Here is a 25576-nt window from a genome sequence, read left to right as displayed (position 1 = left end):
TAGACAAATGAAAGGGAATGTTGGGGGCTGGTGAGATGGCTCAGCGGTTAAGAGCACTGACTGTTCTTCCGAAGGTCCTGATTTCAAATCCCAGCAACCACATGGTGGCTCACAACCATCCTTAATGAGATCTGACTCCCTCTTCTGGAGTGTCTGAAGACAACTACAGTGTATTTACATATAATAAATAAATAAATCTTAAAAAAAAGAAAGGGAATGTTCTCCCCAGAATAAGAGCAAGGCTCTCCTTTTTTATTGCCTTGCTTCCAGTATCTTTGTGTCTATGTCCAAGACAAAGACATCTTACTCTGTCCAAAGGGTGCACAAATGCCATCAATGCTAATGGGTTGGTTATTGCACTCACTATTACTGATATGAGAAGCAGACCGTCCAACTCTTTCCCAGCAGAAAACATCAAGTAGTACATGTAGAACAGGAAAAACATACTAATAACCCAGACTGGCTTTCAAAGAAAAATCTCTGTTATCTATAGCTTCCAAAGAATAAGATGTATTTTTAAATATATAATGCCTAGGCCAAAAATGTTTTTTTTTTAAATAGGCCAGACTTAAATTGAAAACTTATTGAGAAAAGCTACTGGGGATATAAATCAGAGTCGCTGATAGTGTGATTGCTGGCCTGCCCAAAGCCCTGGCTCTGATCTCCAACACTAGCAACCCACGAAACCAGGCATGGTGGCACAACCTGTAATCCTGCCACTCACGAGCAGAAGCTCAGGGTTTTCTCCAGCTATATAGCAAGTTCAAGGCCAGTATGGGCTACTTGAGACCATCTCAGATAGAGAGATAGAGAGATAGACAGACAGGGAGATAGGGGTTGTGAGATGGCTCCATGGGTATAAAGTGTTTGCTGCTTTGCCTAGTGACCTGGAGGAAGGGGAGAAATGACTTATGAAAGTTGTCCTTTGACTGTCTGTCACATGCGTGCTGTGGCACATGCACACATACAATTAAATGTAATAAAAAAATTTAGGGGGCTGGAGAAATGGCTCAGTGGGTAAGAACACCCGACTGCTCTTCCAAAGGTCCAGAGTTCAAATCCCAGCAACCACATGATGGCTCACAACCATCCATAATGAGATCTGATGCCCTCTTCTGGAGTGTCTGAAGACAGCTACAGTGTACTTACATATAATAAATAAATAAATAAATCTAAATAAATAAATAAATAAATAAAAAATTTTAGGGCTGGAGAGATGGCTCAATAGGTTAAGAGCACTGGCTGCTCTTCCAGAGGTCCTGAGTTCAATTCCCAGCAACTACATGGTGGTTCACAACCATCTGTAATGGGATCTGATGGCCTCTTCTGGTGTGTCTGAAGACAGCTACAGTGTACTCACATACATTAAATAAATAAGCAAATAAATATATATATAAAAAGATTTGAACTCTCCTGCTGGCTGTGGTGGTGTCCACCTTTAATGTTAGCACCCTGGAGGAAGAGGCAGGTTGATCTCTGAGTTCCAGGCCAGCTTAGTCTACATGGAGAGTCTCAGGTCAGCCAGGACTTCATACTGAAAGCCTATCTAAGACACTGGGCTGAGGTGGCCACGCACCTTTAATCCCAGCACTCAGGAGACAGAGACAGTAGGATATCTGTGAGTTTGAAGCCAACTTGGTCTTCAGAGTGAGTTCCAGGACAGCCAGTGCTACATAGAGAAACCCTGTCTTGAAAAAAAAAAAAAACAAGCAAGCAAATAAATAAACAAAAAGTGTAAGATGTGTTCAACCATCTAACTCATATCTAACAAACACATATTTTTATTGTGACTGAAGTGCTGTGAGACCTCCTGTATACCTTCAGAAAGCATACAATGTTTTTTGGTAAATTACTTAAGGAAGTATAACTAAGAGTTTAGACATGTGTAAAACTTTATGTATGCACACTTCCTTGAATATAAGTGTAAATTATTTATTAAGAGACTGGGAGGTGGTGGGCATGGAGAAGTTGGTACACACCTGTAAGTTCTTGGAAGTCTGAGGTAAAAAAAAAAAACCAAAAAAAAAAAAACCAAAAAACTGAAGTTCACATTATCTCGGGGAAATCACTGAGATTCTGCTTAGAAAGAAAGGAAGGAAAAACTAAATAAAAAACTCTTTAGAGAACTATTTTCCCCCTTCAGGGTATTAATTCGAAGTGAATTATTTGAAACCTATGACATCATCTGTCACCAGAGGCACGTGGCAATTCAAAGCCAGTTCTGGAACGTTGATGTCAGCACTCTGTGGTCTCCTTGCCACCCTCTTGTCTTTCTAGAGCTCGTCCCTTTAACGCGGCTGTTCATGAATCCGGAAGTAGACTGCCGAAACAACCGCGCCACGGACCGGGCCAGGCAGGACCCAGACGGGCACTTACACACAGGCAGTAAAAAGTAAAATTCTCCACTCTGGGAGGCGGGGTTCCCCCGCAAGAGCACTCTAGGCGCATGCTCAGATGCGACCTTCAGCCCAAGCCAGGTGGGAGGGGCAGGGTCCTACAGCACCTCTGCGCCTGCGCTCTGGTGCAAGGTGGGGCCGCGGGCGCCCGCACTGTAGGGTGTACGTTAGGGTAGGGGCAACTATCGGTTGTCACCTGGACAGAGACGACAGCGGCGGGATGGCAACAACCTCCGCGGCCTCGGACTCAGCGTGCTCGGCAGCGCCCCCGCCCGTCGGAGGTGCCCAGGCGGCCGCGGCGGTTGAGGAGGAGGAGCGTGAGGTGGTACGGGTCCGAGTCAAGGTGAGGCTAGCCTGCCCGGGCACCCAGTGGACGAAAAGACCGTAACTGTCATAGGATAGAGCATCAGACCTGAAATTTGGGGCGTGACTTGGAGACTGGGGGCGAGGCTGGAGAGCGGAATTGATAGAATGAAGCCGTGGGTTTTGGGGACTTGTCGTTGGGTGTGGAACTGTAGAGGAGAAGGGGCCAATGGAGTGGATGGGTGGAGCCTACGGGTAGAGAGGTGGGTTGTAGGGTTACAGGAGGGGCCTCTGGAGTCCAGAGGAAGGAAGGAGGCTCTGCCCTTGCTTTCAGAAGGGGTAGTCCTAAAGTCAGTCAACAAATAGCTGTTGAGAGTTCACTTTCGTCCATGTCCCACCCCTGAGCCCACGTGCTTGTGGGAGGGGGACAAAAACAATTAAATGAGATATTTTTGAACATTGGTGAATATCAGGAGAAAGTGATAGGAAAGGTTAGGATCTCTAGGGAGTTACTTTACCCAGAGCTGTATAGGAAAATCCCCCAAAGATGACTCAAGTCAGAGACCTGAATAATAATAATAATAATAATAATAATAACAACAACAACAACAACAACAAAATGTTAGTATGTGCATTTAGGATGGGAGAAGAGTTCTAGGTAGAGGGAACACCTAGATGAGTGTGGTATGTTCCTGTAGGGTCCCATATTGTTGGAGAAGGAAGCCTAGGGGCAGAAGGGCACGTAGGACAGCTTGTGATACATACCCACTCTGAGAAAGGAACCCATTGTGATACCCGCAAGCAGTGACCGGTGCCTCAGACTGGAGTGCTAGAGATCACTTTGGGGTGTTAGAGCTTTAAGGCAAAGGGTTAGTAAGCCAGATGAAGTGGGAAGGATGTTCAGACCGAGAGAGGTGAGCACACAGAAGTCTGGAAAGGATGTACTCAAAGGAACTCTCGACAGTTTGATACCAGTAGAGCAATAACACAGTTCGGAGTGGAGGGAGGGCTAGCTCAAGAGCCTAGGTTTGCTGTTGAAGAAAGATTTGAGCAAGTGTTAAAGGGAGATTTGCTAGACTGATTGCACTATGGGGCACTGATTTGATTGTGTCAGGATGGACACAGTGATTCTGGCAACCATATTTAAGGGAATCTGGAAGGATTGGACACGTAGACTACTGCAGTAGCCTTCGTTCCTGCCAGTCTGCTTTTGCAGAGCAAACATGGACCCTGTCAATTCAAAGGACATATCTTTTCTCTGCCTAGAAACTTTCTGTGACTTCCCCTCACCCAGAACAAAAACCAAGAACATCTCACCTAAAACCTGGTCCCTCCCCTGTCTTCAACTCCTGCCTCTGCCGCTCTACCTTACCCACTCTTTCCACACGGTGATGTGCCTCCTCATGGCCTCCCCCTGTCCTCTTTCCTCAGAAATGTGAGAGCTTCTTGTCCCCCGAGTTCCGCTCTTTTGCAGTGGATCCTCAGATCACCTCGCTGGACGTGTTGCAGCACATCCTCATCCGAGCCTTTGACTTAAATGGGTGAGTGGGAAGATGAAGCAGGGCGCTCATCTTTAAAGCCACTGCCAGGCTTCTGGGGTTTGGTTCTGTTGTTTGGCTTTTTTTTTTGTCTCAAAAACAAACAGCCAGGTATGGTGGCACACACCTTTAATCTCAGCACTCGGGAGGCAGAGGCAGGTGGATTTCTGAGTTTGAGGCCAGCCTGGTCTACAGAGTGGGTTCCAGGACAGCCAGGGCTACACAGAGAAACCCTGTCTCAAAAAACCAAAACCAAACAAACAAACAAAACCCTTCAAGGAACGTTTTCAGAATGGCTCTCAACAGGTTCCCCCCCCCCCAAAAAAAAAAACAAAACAAAAAAAACAGGTTTTCCCAATACAGCTTCAGCAGCAGCACAGAAAAGGGGTTTGCTGGATACGGTGGTCCACACCTTTAGTCCAGGGACTCTGGAGGCAGAGGCACACAAATCTCTGACAGTTTGAGGTCAGCCTGGTCTACAGAGTGAGTTTCAAAACAGCCAGGGCTACACTAAGAGACCTCTCAAACACACACACACACACACACACACACACACACACACACACACACATTAAAAAAAAACAAGATGAAAGAAAACACTTGTTTCACCAAGCACAGTGATATCAGTACTTTGGAGGCTGAGACAAGAGGATCAAGGCCACTCTAGGCAACATAATGAAACTGCCTCAAAAGGATAAAAGAAAACAATAAAACCTCTTTCTTTCTTCCTGTCCTCCCAGAGAATGGTTCCGCAAAATTTGCCAGTCTGATAGCTGAGAGTTGGTATCACGTGGGGGCAGGTGGGCTGGTTATCTTCTTGTGGGGGACTGCTCTGGAGGAATATATGACTGTGGTGATCAATTTAAATAGTAAGAAATTGATCGATATTTAGGATGATCCTTGTTTTATAGTGATCATCAAACAAAATATCTGTATATAGTTGCACAAGTGTATCTGAATGGATTTGTAGTTGCCATTGAACATTTGTGCGTTTATATCATGTAAAAAAAATAACAACCATACAGACTGCTTTTTTTTTATGTAGTAAGAAGGCTGCTTTCTTCCACTTCTGTCCCTCAACTACACTGTTAGCATCCCCAGAGGGGACCAACATTCTACCAGGTTTCAGTGTGCCCTTCAGATGTAAGCAGGTGTGTATCTGTTTCTGTGTTTGTGTAACAAAGTGGCTATAAATGACCTCACCTCAGGATACCCATAATCCTTAGCGGAGTTCCCAGCAAATAGAAGGAAGTTGTTTTCAGTACTTTTCACATTGCCTGCCTTGTTTTGTAAGTCTGATCTTGAAGCTGCTGGGGAACTGGGGATCCCAAGAGCTCCCTTATATCCTTTGTCCAGGAAGAAGAACTTTGGCATCAGCTACCTGGCTCGAGACCGGCTAGGACAGGAAACTTTCCTCTCCCTCCTTTCTGATTGGGACCTCAGCACAGCTTTCGCCACTGCCTCCAAACCTTATCTGCAGTTGCGTGTAGACATTCGGCCCTCAGAGGACAGTGAGTACCCAGAGCCTTAACGGAACTGCTTTGAGATCCTGCTTTTCCCATAGAATGGTATTTCCACACCTTCCACTCTCGGTGGGCCACAGGGACACAATTTTTTTTTTTAAATTATGTCAGAGCTGGGCATGGTGACACACGCCTTTAATCCCAGCACTCAGGAGGCAGAGGCAGGCAGATTTCTGAGTTCGAGGCCAGCCTGGTCTACAAAGTGAGTTCCAGGACAGCCAGGGCTATACAGAGAAAGACCTGGGTTCAATCATCAGTACTGCCCCCAAAAGTTTTATTATAGTAATGGTATTTGTATACTTTAAACTCAAGTTCAAAGCTAGACTGAGCTATAAAGCAACCCTGTCTCAAAACAAAACTACAAAGTAATTCAGGTTTTGGGTTTTAAAATTTCATATTAGCAATATTCAGCCTATATTATCGCATTGGTAATTAATTTGAAAGCATAGCAGTATGGTAATGGTTTCAGGGTTGCTGGAGGAAAATATCTGTGCTCTTGGGGAAAACCCATTTACACATGAAGGGGTACAGTACATGGTGTTTGAAGGAGTTTTACGAGAGTGTGTTTCCATGGAGAAGGGGTAAGATAAAGCAACTGTGGTAGAGGAGCTAATGGCTTCTGGCGAGGCCTATAGGCACAGGGTGTTCAGGCTGCTCACTTTTGCAATGCAAGGCAGAAAGCCAGGCCTTGCTCACTCACATCAGGCCGTCGCTGTGCCACGGAGCTACAGAGCCACCTCCAGTGTGCATTCTGGTAGGTTTCTGTTGGTTGTAGTGAGGTTTTGTCTGGCTTTGTTGGTTTTGGGTTTGGTTTGGTTGGTTTCAGCTGCATGTATGGCTGCATGCAGCTGAAACAAACATGCATGCATGCATGCTTGATGCCCGAGGAGGCCACAAGAGGACATAGGCTCTCCTGAACTGGAATTACAGATGGCTGTGAGCCACCTTCTGGGTTCTGGGAATCAAACCCTGGTCTTCTTGAAGAGCAACCAGTTTCTTTGAGCCATCTTTCCAGCACCACACACTGTATTCTTTTGTAACATTTTATGGGTTTGAATTTTTTTTTTGTTTTTGGCTTTTTTAAAAATAGTTGTGGTATATAGCCCTGGGTAGCTGGGAACTAGCCATGTAAATCTTGCTAGCATCAAACTTTGAATGATACCTTCTGTCTATGCCTCCCAAGTGCTAGAATAACATAGCCTACCATGCCTGACTGTGTTATTGGTTGGTTTTGTTTTGGTTCTAAGAATTAACTACAGGCCATATGTTTGCTAGGCAAGTGTTATACCACTGAACCATACCTCTTTTTTTATTTTTTATTTTGAGCTAGGTCTTACTACATTTCCTGGGCTGACCTAAAATGTAACATACGACACACTCAGCACTGTTCAACACCCAGCAAGTTTTTAAAATCAATTTTGTTTATTTAGTGTGTGTGTGTGTGTGTGTGTGTGTGTGTATGTGTATGCATGGGCACACGTGCACATGTGTGCCATGACACATATGTAGAGGTCAGAGAACAGCTTGTGGGAGTCAGTTCTCTCCTGTCATGTAAATCCTGGGGATCACACTCAGGTCCTCAGGCTTGGCAGCAAGTGCCTTAAAGAACCTCTGAAACATCTTGCCAACTCAGTAAGTTTTTGTTTCATTTTTGTAATAACGTATGTTGGAGCTGTACAGTTCGTACCCTTGGGATGACTGAGGCATTTTATTGACATCATGTAGCTAAATGGAATACCTGGGCTTTAATTAATAGAGTTAATTGTCCCCATAATCTTACAGAGCTAGGGTGGCGCATGCCTTTAATCCCAGCACTCAGGAGTCAGGGGCAGGTGGGATCTCTGTGAGTTCGAGGCCAGCCTGGTCTACAGAGTGAGTTCCAGGACAGCCAGGGCTACACAGAGAAACCCTATCAAAAAGAGAAAAATAATAAGAAAACTGCATGGCAACCTTGAAAAAGAGGGAGGAAGAGAGGATAAAGAGAGGAATGCAGGAGGAAGAAAGAGTTGAGAGAAAAGAAAGATAGTAGGGCACAGAAAAATGTGTCAGTAACTTAAACCAGCTTAGGTTTCTTCACCTCTGAAGTGGACACAGTAGTGTTATTTAAACACATATTTAAAGTCTTCCCGGCCGACTAAGCACAAGGCCAACCCAGCTGTGTAAGAGCTGAGAGGACACCAGTGGGGCATAGAGTTAATGATACCTGTCTCTTTCACAGAAACACATTTGAAAAGTTCTTTTCTACATGTTTATATGTTTATGGGTGCCCGTGTGTGGATGCATGGTGTGCCTGTGAGCAGACCAGAGGTTGACGCTGAGATTCTCAATCACCCTTCACCTTATTTTTTGTGTGTGGTTGGTTGGTTGGTTCTTTCAAGGCAGGGTTTCTCTGTGTAGCCCTGGCTGTTCTGGAACTCACTCTGTAGACCAGGCTGGTTTGGAACACAGAAAACCGCCTGCCTCTGCCTCCCAAGTGCTGGGATTAAAGGGCATATGCCACCCACCATGCCTGGTATCCACCTTATTATTTGAGATAGTTTCTCACTGAACCCAGATCTAACCATTTGGCTAGACTGGCTGGTCAGCGAGCCCATGGATCCTCCTAGCTTCCTCCCAAGAGCTGGGATTATATGTGTATACTACTGTGTCTCTCGTTTTTATGTCAGTTCTGGAACTTACTAGGGATCCATGTGCAGGCCCTCATGCTTATACGGCAGCCACTGAGATATGTTCATAACCATCAACGTATCTATAAGATGGTTTTCCATAGGGTAGAGTGATGGCTCAGCATCTGGGAGTACTGGCTACTCTTCTATAGAACCTGGGTTCGGTTCTCAGTATCCACATGGCAATTCAAACCAGTCTGTAACTCTTGTCCCAGGGACCTTGACAAGCCTTGCCAGCATGTGTGCAGATAGACTTCTCATAGAATTAACTCTCCAGTTAATGATGAATCAGTTCTCCCCTCACTGTTTCCAAAAGTGTTCTCTTACTTGCCAGGTTCCAGGGTAAGCATGGTCTTTTCTGAATTTTTAATTTTCTTATTCTGATCTCCTCATTTACAAACATCCTTAAAAGGGCTAGCAAGCAAAATTGATGGAGTAAGAAACAGCTCCCTGAAGCCATGGGAGGACACAAAACTGAGTTGCCTTAAACTTGTATGATACTTACTTTGCATATGTGTGTATATATGTGTGTGTGTGTGTGTGTGTGTCCACAGACATACCAAAGAATCCATGTGTGGGTCAGAAGACAACTTTCAGAAGTCAGTTCTTCTCTCGTGGGAGTCTTGGGGATTGAATTTAGCTCATCATCCTTTGAGCCATACTGCATGGACTCACATGCCATGGCATGCATGGCATACAGAGGACAACTTGTGGGATGTTGTCCTTCCACCATGTGGGTTCTGCAGGCTGAACCAGGTCACTAGACTTGGTAACAGGAGCCTCCGCTTGTTGGTCCATCTCACTGGCTGTGTGGGGCCTTGTGTGTATTCCTGTCCTTTGTTTCCTAACAGGCTCTAACTGTGTAGCTCAGGCTGCCTTGGCCTTCTAGGTGCTAAGATTACAGGTATAAACCAACACATGCAGCTTATGAAAGTTTTAGTGTTTCCTTTCATAAAAATGTTATTTTCTGGGGTTTTTTTCAGTACTGGGAATGGAAGCCAGAGCCTTGCACATGGTAGACAAGCACTTTTCCACTGAGCCATCTCCCCAGCCCTAAAATGTTTCATGAAAGTCTTATAAGTGTCCTCCTCCCCCTCCTCCTCCTCCTCCCCTCCTCCTCCAACTCCAACTCCTCCTCTTCCTCCTCTGCCCACATACTTACCCCTTCTCCAAACGTGTATGGGTATTTCACATGCATGCCTGTCTGTGTACCACTTGCATGCCTGGAACCCGTGGGAGGCCAGAAGGGGGCATTAGATTCCCTAGAACTGGAGTTGCAGACAGTTGTGAGACACTGTATCACCGAGAATCAAACTTGTATCCTCTGGAAAAATAGCCAATGCTCTTGACTGCTGAGCCATCTCTCCAGCCCCCTGCTTTTTGTTTTGGTTCTTGTTTTTAAGATAAGGTCTTGCTATGCAACCCAGACTAGCCTTGAGCTTACAGTGTAGTCTAGGTTGGCCTCAAATTTATTTCTCCTGTGCTATGGAATTATAGACATAGCCAGTATGAGGCCCCCATAGACTCATGTGTTTGAATAATTGGCCATAGATAATGGCATTATCAGGAGGTATGGCCTTGGGCTGGTGAGATGGCTCAGCGGGTAAGAGCATTGACTGCTCTTCTGAAGGTCCTGAGTTCAAATCCCAGCTACCACATGGTGGNTCTTCTTCTTCTTCTTCTTCTTCTTCTTCTTCTTCTTCTTCTTCTTCTTCTTCTTCTTCTTCTTCTTCTTCTTCTTTTTTGGTTTTTCAAGACAAGGTTTCTCTGTGTAGCCCTGTCTGTCCTGGAACTCACTTTGTAGACCAGGCTGGCCTCGAACTCAGAAATCTGCCTGCCTATAAGTGTACTTTTCTTGTTTGCATACGTGTTCATATGTGTGCATCTGGGTGAGTATGGGATGCACATGTGCAGGTGTTTGGAGACCAGGGATCGGTGTTGCTCGTCTTCCTCAATCACTGTCCATGTAACTCTGCAGGCAGGGTCTTTCACTAACAGTCAAGGCCGCTGACTGGTTCCATGGCTGGCCAGTAAGCAGAAGTAAGATGCTTCTGCTTTTGTTACTTCAGTGCTACAATTACAGGCTTTTGCCTGTCATCTGTTTGCATGTGTGAATCTGTGTGCGTGTGTGAAACACATGTGGAAGTCAGAGGACAGTTTTTCAAGAGTCAGTGTTTCCTTCCTCTTTGTTAAGGCAGGGTCTCTTTTTCTCTTGCTGAACTGTATACTCCGGGCTAGCTGGCCCGGCAATTTTAGGCAATTTTTTTCTCTACTAGCCCTCTTGTCACAGGAGTGCTGGGATTATAGATGCAAATACATACCACAACATCTGGCTTTTTGAGGCTAGAACTCAGGTCACTGGACTTGAGCCATTTCCGTAGCCCACCCCTGGCTTTATGCCGGTGGTAGCTGAGATACAAACTTATGCGTATACAGTAAGTGCTTCACCAACTCAGTCAACTTCCCAGGGCCTATTCTTATTTAATGAATTAATGTGTCACTAGGTATGGTAGCACATCCCTTTAATTCCAGCCTCGGGGAGGCAGAGGTAGGATCACTGAGTTGGAGGCCAGCCTCGGTCTACAGACCAGTTCTACACCAGCTAGAGGTACACAGCGAGGCCTTACTTCAAAATATCCTGCGGGGCATGGTAGGTCATGCTTGAATCCCAACACTAGGGAAGGAGACATATTTCTGTGAGGTCAAGGGCCAGCCTGGTCCACTTAGTAAGATCCAGGAGAGCCAGGGTTATGTAGAAAGACCCTGGATCAAAAAAAAAAAAAAAAGTCCTGCTGGGAATTCTAGTGGAGTTAAATTTGGGGAGGTACTATTGAGACAGGCTCTTTCTTTTCTCTGTAGCCCTAGCTGGTCTGAAATTCACTGAGATCCACCTGCCTGGCTCTCCTTCCCAAGGGCTGGGATTAAAAGCATGCAGCACCATGTCCAACCTTGGAGTTCAATTTTTCTGTTTTTGTTTTTTTTTTTTTTCTTTATAGCCCTGACTGTCCTGGAACTCACTCTGTAGACCAGGCTGGCCTCCAACTCAGAGATCTGCCTGCCTGCCCCTGCCTCCCCGTGCCTCCCAAGTGCTGAGACTAAAGGCATGTGCCGACACTGCCCCAGCAAAGTTAAATTTTTCAAAGAAACAAAATTCAGGGGCTACAGGAATGTTTTAGTGACTCAGAGAATATACATCTCTAGCAGAGGACCAAAGTTCAGCTCCCAGCACTCGGGTCAGGTGAAGTCTCCCGCCTCAGTGAGCACCAGCACCTCACAGACATTCAACTGAAAAGTTTTTTAAATGTAAAAGAGAAATAAATGGGGTGCAGTAAGGAAACTGCTGCTCCGAGAGAATGTTTTCCATATTGCCAAGGCTGTCTCAGGAGAGCAGAGAGGAGTGAGTGAGGTATTGTGGGGAAATGCCCCTTGGTTCAAAGCGAATGGATACCTGCATGGAAGGGAGCCTAGAGGCTAGCACAGACTAGCTAACCAAGACCTTGCTGTGCTAATGAGCAGCACAGTCTTTTGTTAATGCAAGAGCCCAGGTCCCTTTTGCCAGAGGTAAGGAGAAAAATACTTTTAGCTAGGAGGAAATAACTCTTCAAGCCCCTGAGGGAATTCTGGCTTCTGTCTAAATGCCTGACCTTGGTAAAAGGAATTTCTTGGGGAAATTGACAAGAAACTGTTTAGTAACCTACTAAACATATTCACCCAGGGGGCTGAAAGTTTGCAAGATCAGAGGGTCCTGTGCTATAGATGAGTTCAAGGCCAGCGTGGGCAAGTAAAAAGTGTGTGTGTGTGTGTGTGTGTGTGTGTGTGTGTGTAAGGTGTGTGTATAAGGAAGAGAGGAAGGGTAGCTCAGGGTTTGAGCATGTGCCTGCATTCGCTAGGCCCTGAATTCAGTACCTAGTATTGAGATAATAATCAGAAATGAACTTGAAGGCTGGTGATAAAGCTTAGTGATAGAGCACTTGCCTAGCATGCTTGAGGCCCTGGGTTTGATTCTCAGTATTACAAAAAATAAACACAAATGAAAAAGTTTTTAAACAATGCTAGAGACTCTAGCCAGGGCTGTGGTGGCACACACTTTTAATCCCAGCAGTCTGGAGGCAGAGGAGGTAGATCTCTTGAGTTCAAGGCCTTCCTGGTCTACAGAGTGAGTTCCAGGACAGCAAGGGCTACACACAGAGAAACCTGCCTCAAAAAACAAAACAACACAAAAGTCCTACAGACTCTTGGGAACACTATGCTTAACTTTATATATCTCTCTCTCTCTCTCTCTCCCTCTCTCTCTCTCTCTCTCTCTCTCACACACACACACACACACATACACACTTATGCTTGAGTGATCATTTTGCTGTATAACCTTACAAGTCCTTTAATATTTACAAATTTAGTCATACGTAGGGACATGAGAGTATATTCATATTTATATACAATTGGCTTATGATCTACATGTTATACTCGTTTTATAAAACTTTTAAAGCTATTTGTATTTTATGTACATTGGTGTTCTGCCTGCATGTATGTGTATGTGAGGGCATCGGATCCCCTGGAAATGGAATTACAAACAGTTGTGAGCTCCAATGTGGTTGCTGAGAATTGAACCCAATTTCTTTGGAAGAACAGCCAGTGCTTTTAACTGCTGCGCCATCTCTCTGCAGCCCCCATGATATACTCTTAAGTGTTGAGTATATGGACCGTGTAGTATAATATTGTTAATGCCATTCTTTTTTTTTTTTTTTTTTTTTAAGATTTACTTATATATACACAGCATTGTGCCTGCATGTAGACCTGCAGGCCAGAAGAGGGCACCAGATCTAATTATAGATGGNTGTGAGCCACCATGTGGTTGCTGGGAATTGAACTCAGGACCTCTGGAAGAGCAGACAGTGCTCTTAACCACTGAGCCATCTCTCCAGCCCTTTTAATGCCATTCTTCAGATCATATTGCTTTTCTTAATTTCTGTGTACAGGTGTTTTGCCTGCATGTGAATATGTGCATCATGTGCATGCTGGTGCCCGGGGAGAACAGAGAGGATTAGAGCTCTTGGGGCTGGAGTTACAGATAGTTGTGGGCTGCAGTGTGCATGCTAGGAATCAAACTAAGGTCCTCTATTATGAGCCCAGTGGCTCATAACAGCTGAGCCATCTCTCCAGCCCCTTGAGATTATTTTCATGGCTCTGAAAGCCAAAAGCATGTGACTGAGTGGAAGGTCAAGTCTCTCTGAGGAGCCCAATTCGCCTCTACACTTGGTAGATTATCAAGCCAGGACCTTGAACCAATTTGGACATTTGTGATCATTTTCTTTGTATTATTACTGCTACTAATAGTTTCCTTGTCTGTCTGTCTGTCTATCTGGGGTTTTGTTTGTTTGTTTGTTTTTGTTTTTTTGAGACAGAGTTTCTCTGGCTGTCCTGGAACTCACTCTGTAGACCAGGCTGGCCTCGAACTCAGAATTCTGCCTGCCTCTGCCTCCCGAGTGCTGGGATTAAAGGTGTGCACCACCACGCCCAGCTCTATCTGGGTTTTTTGAGCCAGGGTTTCTCTGTGTATCCCTGGCTGTCTTGGAATTCACTCTGTAGACCAGGCTGGCCTCGAACTCAAACATCTGACTGCCTCTGCCTCCTGAGGCCAGCCTGGCCTACACAGAAACTGTTGAAAAAAACAAAAAAGAAAAAAGAAAAATGTCTGGGGCTGGAGATGTAACTTAATAGTATAAGAATGCTTGTACAGTAGTAGTACTTATAAGTCCCTGAGTATAATCCTCTACAATGCTCACTAAAACAGCTGGGTAGAGGACCACATGTCTGTGATCCTAGCAATCAAGAAGCAGAGACAGTAGGCTTATTATTGTAAGCCTCTGCAACTGGGCTGAGACAGAAGGATTTCTGTGAGCTCAAGGCCAGCCTGGGCTACATAGTTAGTCAGAAACTCTCTCCTTTCTCCCCCGACACAGGGGAAAAACTATTGAGATAGCTGTAGTGTTAGCTACTTTCGAGATTGAGGCAGAGAGAACACATTTAAGACCTGCCTGTGCACTGAGTTCATGGTTAGCCTAGGCAGCTTAGTGGGGCCCTGTCTCAAAAAAAAAAAATACTGTAGGGCTGGGGCTGGACGCTGGCTCCGTAAGAAGATGTGCTGCTAATGCAGAAACCTGGCTTCAGTGCCCAGCAACCATATGCTAGCTCAAAACTGTCTTTAACTCAGGTTCCAGGGGCTCTGCTGCCTTCTTCTAGCCTCCATAGGCACCTGGCTTGCACAAAGTGTACAAGCATGCATGCAGATAAATCCACTCATACACATAGAGAGAAATATATTTTAGAAAGAAAGAAAAACTATGGGCTGGGAAGCTGGCTCAGCAGTTAAGAACTCATACTGCTCTTTCAGAGGACCAACAGTGCAGCAGCTCATGGCTGCCTGTAACTGTAGCTCCAAAGACTTTGCTACCTTCTTATGGCGTCCTTAGGGGTGTGTGTGTGTGTGTTTGTCTACCATGTACATGTCTGGTGTCCTTGGAGGCCAGAGGAAGGCATTGGACCCCTCAGAACTGGAATTAAGGTGATTATGAGCCACTGTGTAGGCCCTGGAAGTAGAACACAGGACCTCTGGAAGAAGCTAGTGGTCTTAATCACTGAGCCATCTATCTAGCCATATATATGTATATCTATATATGTAACTATATGTGTGTAAACACACACTTTTTTTTAGATAGGGTCTTACTATGTAGCCCTGGCTGGCTTGAAACTCAGAGGTTCACCAGCCTCTTCTTCCCAAGTGCTGGGATTTACACTATTTAATGGCAGTGATTTTTGTGGTCAGTTTTAATTTTTAAAAAAGCCTTTGTCATCCTCCTGATGTTCTTTTTCTTAGCTATTCTTAAACATGAATTTGTTCTTGTGAATCTTAAAATAATTTCATGCAGTTTCAGGGGGAAAACATTAGAATTCTGATTTCTATATTAGTTTAAGGTTTGGCAAGTTTGACAACTTTATGATGAAAATGTAGTATGTATCATGTATATTATATAATACCACAAATAGGGTCTGGGCCAGAAGCCCATATTGAAATGCTTGGATGTGTGTGCAGGAAATGTGTGCACATTCACCCAAAGTGGGTTATGTAAAGACTATTTATAGCCTCTGCTGGCCCATGCCAGGTTTTCTCACTAGACAGGTTTGTGTTTGCATAAATCCTTTGCCTGTTTTTAAACGTGTTTTCAATTTTCCTATTGTTTATCAGTATTTAATAGATTGTTTCTCTTTCCCTGTTGACTCCTTTTAGCCTTTGAAAGTATATTTGTTCTCCTCTCCCTCCCTGCCTTCTTTCCTCCTCCCTCCTCCCCACCTCTTTCTTTGTCTCCTCTCTTCTCCCTGCCCCCTCTCTTGGTCGCATACAATCCTTCCTTCTCTACCCCCCAAGTACCAACATTATAGGTTTTTAGGTATGGGCAGTAGTGTACTTGGCTGGCTGATTCTCTTTGTGACGATGACACTGTTGCTGGAGCTTTCTATTTATGCTTGTCAGGTTTATCTTAAAGTTTCTTTTCTTTTCAACCCCACCCCACCCCTGCTTTTTGAGGCAGGTTCTCACTGTATATCCCATACCAGCTTTGGACTCACTGTGTAGCCCATGCTGACTATAAACTTGTGCCTACTTTGTCGTGCCAAATTCCGGGATCATAAGCATGAGCTACTTTTTAAATATATATTTATGTTTTTATAAGTCAGACAGTAGTAGCACACACCTTTAATCCCAGCACTTGGGAGGCAGAGGCAGATGGATCTCTGTGAGTTTGAGGCCAGCCTGGGCTACAGAGTGAGTTCCAAGACAGCCAGGGCTACACAGAGATCCAGTCTCAAAAAAAAAACAAAAACCAAAAACCAAAAAAAAAAAAAAGAAAGAAAGAAAGCACCGCACACCTAGGTATGTATTATTCCCCACCACCCTCATCAGCATGTGGATAGGCTCTGAGGGAGTCCTGTGTCTATGCTGTATGGTAACTAGCCCTGGCCAATTGATGAGCCATTTCTGTTTTCTTTTTCTTTCTTCCCCAACCCCCTATTGAGACAGGGTTTCTCTGTGAAGCCCTGATGTCTTGGAACTTGCTGGACCAGGCTGGCCACAAACTCAGAGATCCCCTTGCCTCTGCCTCCAAAGTGCTGGGATTAAAGGCGTGTGGCACCACACCTGGCCTAAAATGGTCTTAAGTTATGATTGGTTTTCATTCTTGAATTTATTCATTTTATGTGTATGGTGTTTTGTCTGCATGTGTCTGTGTACCATGTGCATGCACTGTGCTCATAGAGGCCAGAAGAGGGGGTCAGATTCCTTGGAATTGGAGTTACAGGCAGTTGTGAGCTGTGCCTTGTGGGCACTGAGATTTGAACTTGGTTCCTCTGAAAGTACATCTAATACTCTTAACCAAGGAGCTGTCTCTCCAGCCCCTTGGTGAGCCATTTCTTTACATCAGAAAAGTGTCCATCAAGCCGGGCCTGGTGGCGCAGGCCTTTAATCCCAGCACTCGGGAGGCAGAGGCAGGCGGATTTCTGAGTTCGAGGCTAGCCTGGTCTACCAAGTGAGTTCCAGGACAGCCAGAGCTATACAGAGAAACCCTGTCTCGAAAAAAAAAAAAAGAAAGAAAAAAAAAGAAAAGTGTCCATCTATTAATTCAAAACTTATTTTAGTCTATCTTTTTATTCTCTTCAGTTTTTGCTCTGTGCATATTGGGTCTCCCAAGCTTGGCCTCAGGGCTCTTGACTTTTTCACTCGAATCATATAACCTTAATTCTTTGTCTTACAGTAGCTTCTTAATTTAGTAAGTGGTACAATCTCCACCTCACCTGGAAAGTGTTTTAATGCTCTGATTAATGTCTTAGCAAGACCACACTGGAATCTGTTAGGGACAGGGACAGAAAGCAGCAGTCTAAGGTCTCTGGGGTGGTGACTCAGATGGGGTCACAAGGTGGATGAAAAGCTAGGTATATTATATAGATTGGCTAATATAGGTTTGTATAGATAAGCCACATGTGCTTGGCAATGATTTGGACTTGAGAACTGAGAGAATTGGGGGAGCAGGGACTGGTCAGGGTTTGACAATTGAACAGATAAAGCAAAAGGGAACAGCTGTGCTGGGAGCGGATCTCCACCTCTCCTTCACTACCACTGTTTTGGAGTACGCTCAGGGACATACACGGACAGATAGTGGTATCTAGACACAGCCTTGCTTCCCCTGCAGCTCTATGCAAGAAAGGGCTGAGTCTGGGAAAATGCTGCTTAGGGGGTACCATTGGCCTGCAGATGATAGTGACTTAAATAGAAGTTGCTTTATCTCCTGTAACTATTTGTTTCATATAATTATCAGCATAATGGAATTGTCATTGGACGTTGTTAGCTTTTGCAACACTGTAATGTTAGTTGACTTCTATTGCCTATTAAGATTTTTGGACCTGGAAGCTCACACCTGTAATCCTAGAACTCAAGAAACTGAAGTATAAGAATCACCATGAGTTCAAGGCTAGCCTGAGCTACAGAATCAAGTTCCAAGTCAGTCTGGGTTAAAATGAGACCTTCTCTCTCTCTCTCTCTCCATATATATATATATATATATATATATATATATATATATATAAAGATTTATTTATTTCATTTATATGACTACAATGTCAATGTCTTCAGACACGCCAGAAGAGGGCATCAGATCCCATTACAGATGGTTGTGAGCCACCATGTGGTTGCTGGGAATTGAACTCAGGACCTTCGGAAGAGCAGTCAGTGCTCTTAACCACTCCAGCCCAAGACCTTTTCTCAAACAAGATTTTCAAACTTACAGTTAGGTTGATGGAGTGCCTTTCACATACATGGGGGCCTTGGTTTCTATCCCTACCACACATGTGTATGCTTGCACACACAGGGTTCATGGTAGCTGAGATGATTCAGCAGTTAAGAGTGCCTATTGGGGGCTGGTGAGATGGCTCAGAGGGTAAGAGCACCCGACTGCTCTTCCAATGGTGCAGAGTTCAAATCCCAGCAACCACATGGTGGCTCACAACCATCCTTAACAAGATCTGACTCCCTCTTCTGGAGTGTCTGAAGACACCTACAGTGTACTTACATATAATAAATAAATCTTTAAAAAAAACATGCATTTTAAAAAAAAAGAGTGCCTATTGGGGTAAGATGGCTCAGCCAGTAAGGTAAAGACACTTGCCACTAAGCCTGACTGGCAGAGTGAGAAAGTGACTCCCATGGGTTGTCCTGTAACCTCCACATACGCACCATAGCACATACATGTACCTACACAGGAAATTAATCATTTTGTTTAGTTTTGTTTTATTGAGACAGGGTTTCTCTCTGTAGCCCTGACTGGTCTGGAACTTGCTCTGTAGACAAGGGTGGTCTTGAACTCAAAAAAAAAATTTCTTGCCTCTACCTCCTGAGTGCTGGGATTAAAGGCATGCACTAACTTGTCTGGCAATAAATGTAATTTTTAATTTAAAAAAAGGGACTGGAGAGCTGGCTGAGTGGCTTAAGAGCAGCATGTTGCTCTTGTAGAGGACCAAGGGTTAGTTGCCAGCACCCTTGTCAGGGGCTCACAAGTGCTGCTAACTCCAGTTCCAGGGCATATGAGAGCCCCTTGTGGATTCTGTGTGCAGCTCCATTTCACATGCACACACCCCAGCACAGCACACCTATGTCCATCATTCAAAATAAAATAAACGCTTCTATGAAAGACTGCTTCCTATTCTTTCAGGGGACCTGAGTTCAATTCCCATCATCCACATATGGTAGATCACAACCTCTACAATTCCACAACTGTAGGGAAATCCAAGGCTTCAGTAGGACTGTGCAGGTACATATACTTCCATAAATATATACTCACATAATTAAAAGTAAAAGGAAAGGAAAATCTTCCTGGGTTGGAGCCATGACTCAGCAGTTAAGAGCACTGGCTGCTCTTCCAAAAGACCCAGGTTCAGTTCCCAACACCCACATGACTGCTCAAAACTTTATAATTCCAGTCCCAGGAGGTCTCATGTCCTTTCTTCTGGTCTCCCTGGGCACCAGGCATGCATATACACAGACATACACGTAGGCAAACACCCATACACATAAATTAATTTTTTTTCAAGACAGGGTTTCTCTGTCAATTTGGCTGGTCTGGAACCACTCTGTAGACCAGGCTGGGATTCTGGGATTAAAGGCATGCCTCACCACTGCCCAGTTTTTTTTTTTTTAGGTTTTTCGAGACAGGGTTTCTCTGTATAGCCCTGGCTGTCGTGGAACTCACTTTGTAGACCAGGCTGGCCTCGAACTCAGAAATCCGCCTGTCTCTGCCTCCCAAGTGCTGGGATTAAAGGTAAATAAGGATTCTTGAACTTACCCTTAGGCGATGAGTACACTGTCCCTGTCTTCAGACATGAGAAGAAGGCATCTGATCCCATTACAGATGGTTGTGAGCCACCATGTGGTTGCTGGGAATTGAACTCTGGAAGAACAGCCAGTGCTTTTAACTGCTGAGCCATCTCTCCAGACCAAGGAAGGCATCTTAAGGGAAGGGGTAGTGATAATGGAATATGTGTGGCTTAAACAGAAGGGGACCAGTGAGAGGAGGCAAGAATAGGGGAGGGCAACAATCGGGATGGGGATGAATAAGAACAAAGGATTTTGATACATGTTTATGGAAACATCAAAATGAAGCCCATTACTTTGTATGCTAACTTAAAATACTTAATTTAAAAAGGAAAAGGACTCAAGGGAGAATAATGATAGAGAAGGAAGAAATCTCTGCTGGTGTTTCATGGGGCAGGAGCAGCTAATCCTTTGTCTAACACATATAGCATACCTCTTCACTAAGCCTTTTTCTAAGATATGACTGGACTCTGGGGTAAGGTAAATGGGGCAGTGCTCCTAGAAATGGAAATCTACCATTTCCCAGCTGTAGAATCTTGGTCACTAACTAGTTTTTCCAAACCTCTTTGGTCTTTTTCTGTCAAGGAAGAATGGCCCTAGCATTTCCTATCATTTCAGTGGGGAACACTATCATGAATGTAAAATGAGGAGTGTTGGCTCACAGACTTAGGGAAAAGGCTTCACATTCCACTTCTTTCATTCACTAGGTATGGAGCCTTGAACAAATATCTATAGAACTGTTTCCTCATCAGAGCTACTGAGAAAGCCAAGGGAGGTGGCACATGTCTGTAGTTCTTTCATTCCTGCTACTTATGAGGCTGAGGCAGCAAGAGTGTCAAAGCCTGCCAGGACTAGAATAAGTTCAGGGCCAGCCTGGGTAACTTAATGAAACACTGTCTTAAAGAGTTGTTTTGTAGAAGGACTCATGATAGAGCTCAGCAGTAGAGCACTTGGGTAGCGAGCACATGCGACACCCTGGGTTTGGATTCCCCAGGACTATTTCCTCCAGGCACAAAAAATATATATTTAACGGGCTGGAGAGATGGCTCAGCGATTAAGAGCACTGATGTGCTCTTTCAAGGGTCCTGAGTTCAGGTCCCAGCAACCACATGGTGGTTCACAGCTATCCATAATGAGATCTGATGCCCTCTTCTGGGCTGTCTGATGAATAAATCTTAATATATATATATATATATATATATATATTATTTTATATATATAGCTAGTATTTCCATAGGACTGAGTATAAGAAACTGGTTTATTTTTATTGGGGGCAGGGGTACACATTATCACAGTGCATTGTAAAGATCAAAAGACAACTTCTTCCAAGTGTGTTCCAGAGACTAAACTAGATTATCAGGCTTGGCGGCAAATGTCTTTACTCACTGAGCCACCTCACTGGTCCTCAAGATTTATTTATTTGTTTGTTTGTTTTTGTTTTGAGACAGGATCTCACTACGTAGCTCTGGTTGTTCTGGAATGCACTCTGTAGACCAGGCTGTCTTCAAATTCAGAGATCTGTCTGCCTCTGACTCCCAAGTGCTGGGATTAAAGGCATGTACTACCAGGCCTTCAAGTATTTTTTAATGAGATATAGAGTCGTCTTATATAGCCCAGGCACTGACCTTGAACTCCTGATCCTCCTACCTCAGTTTCCAGAGTAACTGCCAGGCTCAATAGATATTATTGTTTAAATGTTACTTAAGTCATTAAACCATTAAAGGCTTCCCAGCTATTTTGTGAAATGTTCCCATGTAAGAGAGATCATGGCTGATTTATTATTATTGTCGTTTGGATGAAACAGGGAGGAGGAAATAGAGGCTGCTTGTTGCCCTGCAGGTAGCTAAGCTTTAGAAAGGAACCCAGCCCCATGATCTGGGTTCACACCCCTGTTCTCATAGTGCTTCACTCTGTGTGCTCAGGCCCATTGCTGGAAGACTGGGACATAATTAGTCCCAAAGATGTCATTGGATCTGATGTGCTACTGGCCGAGAAGCGATCGTCACTAACGACAGCTGCCTTGCCTTTTACACAGTCCATCCTCTCTCAGGTGATTTCAGGAGACTTGGGGGTGTGGTTTCCCCGCTGTGGTTGGAGGGAAGGGCTATCTGATATTGCCATTCTGCCTGCCCTATCCTGCACAGGGACCTGTAGCTTCTTTTCCTTCTTCCTTCCCAGGTGGGTCGTACACTATCTAAGGTCCAGCAGGTGCTGAGTTGGTCTTATGGGGAAGATATCAAGCCTTTTAAGCCCCCCCTGAGTGATGCTGAGTTCCACACGTACCTGAATCATGAAGGTCAGCTCTCTCGGCCTGAGGAGTTGCGCTTGAGGATCTACCACGGCGGTGTGGAGCCTTCACTTCGAAAAGTGAGCCGCCTCAGTCAGTCACCGAACCCATCACACTCTATCAAATATTCACTAGAACACAGTCATAGGTGGGGTAGAGAAATCCCAGGGAAAGAGGGTCTGTGTCAGTTAGGCAGACCTATCACAAGGAGGACAGAGGTCACAAGAGATGGGTGGTAACTAGTTGACATACATGGGTACGGCAGCTGACTAGTTGAAACTCAGCCCCATCTCTTGTGTCTCTGGCAGGTGGTATGGCGGTACCTCCTGAATGTGTACCCAGATGGGCTGACTGGCCGTGAACGGATGGACTACATGAAACGTAAGAGCCGCGAGTACGAGCAGCTCAAAAGCGAATGGGCCCAGCGAGTGAACCCTGAGGACCTGGAATTCATCCGCAGCACAGTCCTCAAGGATGTGCTTCGCACAGACCGAGCCCATCCCTACTACGCAGGGCCTGAGGATGGCCCACACCTACGGGCCCTACATGACTTGCTCACCACCTATGCCGTTACCCATCCGCAGGTATCATACTGCCAGGGGATGAGTGACCTAGCCTCACCAATTCTTGCTGTCATGGACCATGAAGGCCATGCCTTTGTATGCTTCTGTGGCATCATGAAGCGCTTAGCTGCCAACTTCCACCCTGATGGCCGTGCCATGGCCACCAAGTTTGCCCATCTCAAGCTGCTATTGAGACATGCTGACCCAGACTTCTATCAGTACCTGCAAGAAGCAGGTGCCGACGACCTCTTTTTCTGTTACCGCTGGCTGCTGCTGGAGCTCAAGCGTGAATTCGCCTTCGATGATGCTCTCCGAATGCTAGAAGTCACCTGGAGTTCACTGCCCCCTGACCCTCCTGAACACGAGGTGGAGCTTGTCGGACCTCCCAGCCAAGTAGCAGACACTGGCTTTGGTAGCCACAGGGGACGGCCAGTACGTCAGAGGCACATGCTGAGGCCTGCTGGTGGAGGAAGCACTGCTTTTGAAGACGCTGTTGTCCACTTAGCTGCATCTAGCCAGGGACCTAGTGGTGGGGGGCGTCTCCTAAGACAAGCCAGCCTGGATGGTATACAACAACTCAGGGATAACATGGGCCCCAGGAAGGACCGTCTGGTCCAACTATCCTACCCAGCTACCCTCATTAGCTCTAAGTCCCTCTCTGAGCCCTTGCTGAATTCCCCAGATCCACTCCTCTCCTCCTCTTCTCGGCCCGATTCCCCATCTTCGTCATCTCCTCCATCTACCCAGGAGGCTTCTCCTTCTGGTGACATAGCTATAGGATCCCCCTTGATACAAGAGGTAGGTTCTCCCAGAGACCCTGGGAAGTCCGTACCACCTCCACCTCCCATGGGCCTTCCTCCACCCCAGGAGTTTGGCCGAGGGAACCCATTCATGCTCTTCCTCTGCCTGGCTATCCTGCTGGAACATCGTGACCACATCATGCGCAATGGGCTGGATTACAATGAGCTAGCCATGCATTTTGATCGCCTGGTGCGCAAACACCATCTAGGGCGTGTCTTGCGCAGGGCCAAGGCACTCTTTGCTGATTACCTACAGTCTGAAGTTTGGGACTCTGAGGAGGGGGCTGAGGCCACAGCTCCATCTTGATTATATACCCTCCAACCCCAATAGTATTCCATTCTTTGCCATGAGGGCCTACACATGAGACCTTATTCCCTGCCTGCCATCCCCAGACATGTTGGAGCCTGGGGCCCTCTCTCCCCAGGTTTGAGTATGTGTGGCTCAGCATTGGCACTGCCCCACAGAGGCCATAGCCTCTTTCTGGTTTTGTTGTTTCTAAACTATACTTTCCATATACAAAGGTCACTGTGGTATGTGTATTTCTCTATTTCTTGAATGTTATAAAAGTTACTAGGGGCTCTTTAGTTGGTGCAACTGAAATACTTCATTTGCTGTAGGGGGGTTCCTGCTTTCTCTGCCACAAGGAGAATAGTTGTCAAAGACGAGTTATTGATGAGCCCAGCCCAGGGCTTTCCATGTACTTGGGAACCAGCTTGTGGGACTATGCCATGCTTAGAGCCCTAAGCTAGGTTTCCATCCTGCCTTAACCATTTCAGCATATTTGTCTGTTCCACATCACTAATATAGCTAAAAGAAAAAAAGAAAAAAGCCAAGCAGAGAAAACTTGGGCCCTACAAGAATTTGTCTAAGTATTTGCAAGTCAGGTCCTTGGGGCTGGGTGGCAGCTCAGGGGTTAAAAACATGCATTACAGCCTGGTGTTGATGATGGCAGCAGGGGTGGCACATACCTTTGTTCCCAGCACTCAGAAGGCAGAAACAGGCAGATCTCTTGAGTTCAACGCCAGCCTGGTCTACAGAGCAAGTTCTTGGACAGACAGGGCTACACAGAGAAACCCCGTCTTGAAAAACAAAAACACAAGGACACTCATTATGAGTGGTTAAGAGTACTGACTGCTTTTCCAGAGGACCCGGGTTCAATTCCCAGAACACACATGGCAGCTCACAACTCTGTTAATCCGAGATCCAACACCCTCACACAGACATATGCAGCTGAAACCCAATGCACATAAAATAAATACTCATTTTGATGGGCAGTGGTGGCACACACCTTTAATCCCAGCACTGGGGAGGCAGAGGCAGACAGATTTCTGAGTTCAAGGCCAGCCTGGTCTATAGAGTGAGTTCCAGAACAGCCAGGGCTACACAGAGAAACCCTGTCTCAAAAAACAAACAAAAATACTGATTTCTCTTGCAGAGGATCTGCACTCAGTTCCCAGCACCCACATGGTGGCTCACAACCATAAGCAGCTACATGGTATAAATAAATCTAAAGACAAACAAATAGGTCCTTGACCAGGCTGCAGCGGTATGCACATACATTCTCCACTACTCGGGAAAATAAAGAAGGAGAATCACAAGTTTAAGTCTAGCCTGAGCTACAGAGTCAAAAATGTCTCAAAAGCAACCCTTCTTCCCCGGTCAGAATGTGGAGTTCTCTCACAAGGAAACTCTCCTTATTAAGGCTGTGGGTGGTGGATGAGGTAACTGGGATCCCCAGAGAATGACCTTGCTGTGCCAGGGTCTGACCAGAAGATTTGCTGCCACAGATGAAGGAGCAAATTAATATGTAAATCTGAGGATGGCCCTTAAAAGGTTCTTGTCATCCCCTACTATCGGTAGAGGATCAGTCACTTGTGGAGCAGAACTAAACTATCTTATTTAAGTGTCCAGCATATTCAGATACTGCGGGTCTATCAAGTGTACATTATAAAGAAGGGCTTGGCTCCCATGGGAGCCATCCATCTGTAATACAAGGGTGTAAGGGCTTTCTGAGGACTTTATGGGGTCCTTTTGTCAGTAACTAGCCAACACTCTATGGGGTATGTTCTACTACTAGTGAATTCTG

The 25576-nt window shown here is 45.4% G+C and overlaps 1 protein-coding gene across 1 annotated transcript; it reads left to right on the top strand.

Annotated features, from left to right (window-relative positions):
• The first annotated feature begins 2267 nt into the window (after positions 1-2267).
• Tbc1d25 (TBC1 domain family member 25) lies at positions 2268-24021 on the top strand. The gene is made up of 6 exons (XM_021187814.1): positions 2268-2739; positions 4131-4240; positions 5594-5748; positions 21762-21889; positions 22018-22206; positions 22435-24021. Exons 1-6 carry the CDS (start codon positions 2455-2457, stop codon positions 23794-23796), a joined length of 2229 nt encoding a protein of 742 aa, XP_021043473.1. The 5' UTR covers positions 2268-2454; the 3' UTR covers positions 23797-24021.
• Positions 24022-25576: the final 1555 nt, after the last annotated feature.

This window comes from Mus pahari, chromosome X (assembly GCF_900095145.1).
Source record: "Mus pahari chromosome X, PAHARI_EIJ_v1.1, whole genome shotgun sequence".
NCBI classification, from domain to species: domain Eukaryota; kingdom Metazoa; phylum Chordata; class Mammalia; order Rodentia; family Muridae; genus Mus; species Mus pahari.
The sequence above is the reverse complement of the archived record's forward strand: the minus strand, read 5'-3'. Positions and strand labels throughout refer to the sequence as shown.

Coding starts and splice junctions, on each gene's coding strand:
- Tbc1d25 (XM_021187814.1), top strand. CDS start 2,455: ATGCGACCTTCAGCCCAAGCCAGGTGGGAGGGGCAGGGTCCTACAGCA. Junction 2,740..4,130: donor TGGTACGGGTCCGAGTCAAG/GTGAGGCTAGCC, acceptor CTCTTTCCTCAG/AAATGTGAGAGCTTCTTGTC. Junction 4,241..5,593: donor CGAGCCTTTGACTTAAATGG/GTGAGTGGGAAG, acceptor TCCTTTGTCCAG/GAAGAAGAACTTTGGCATCA.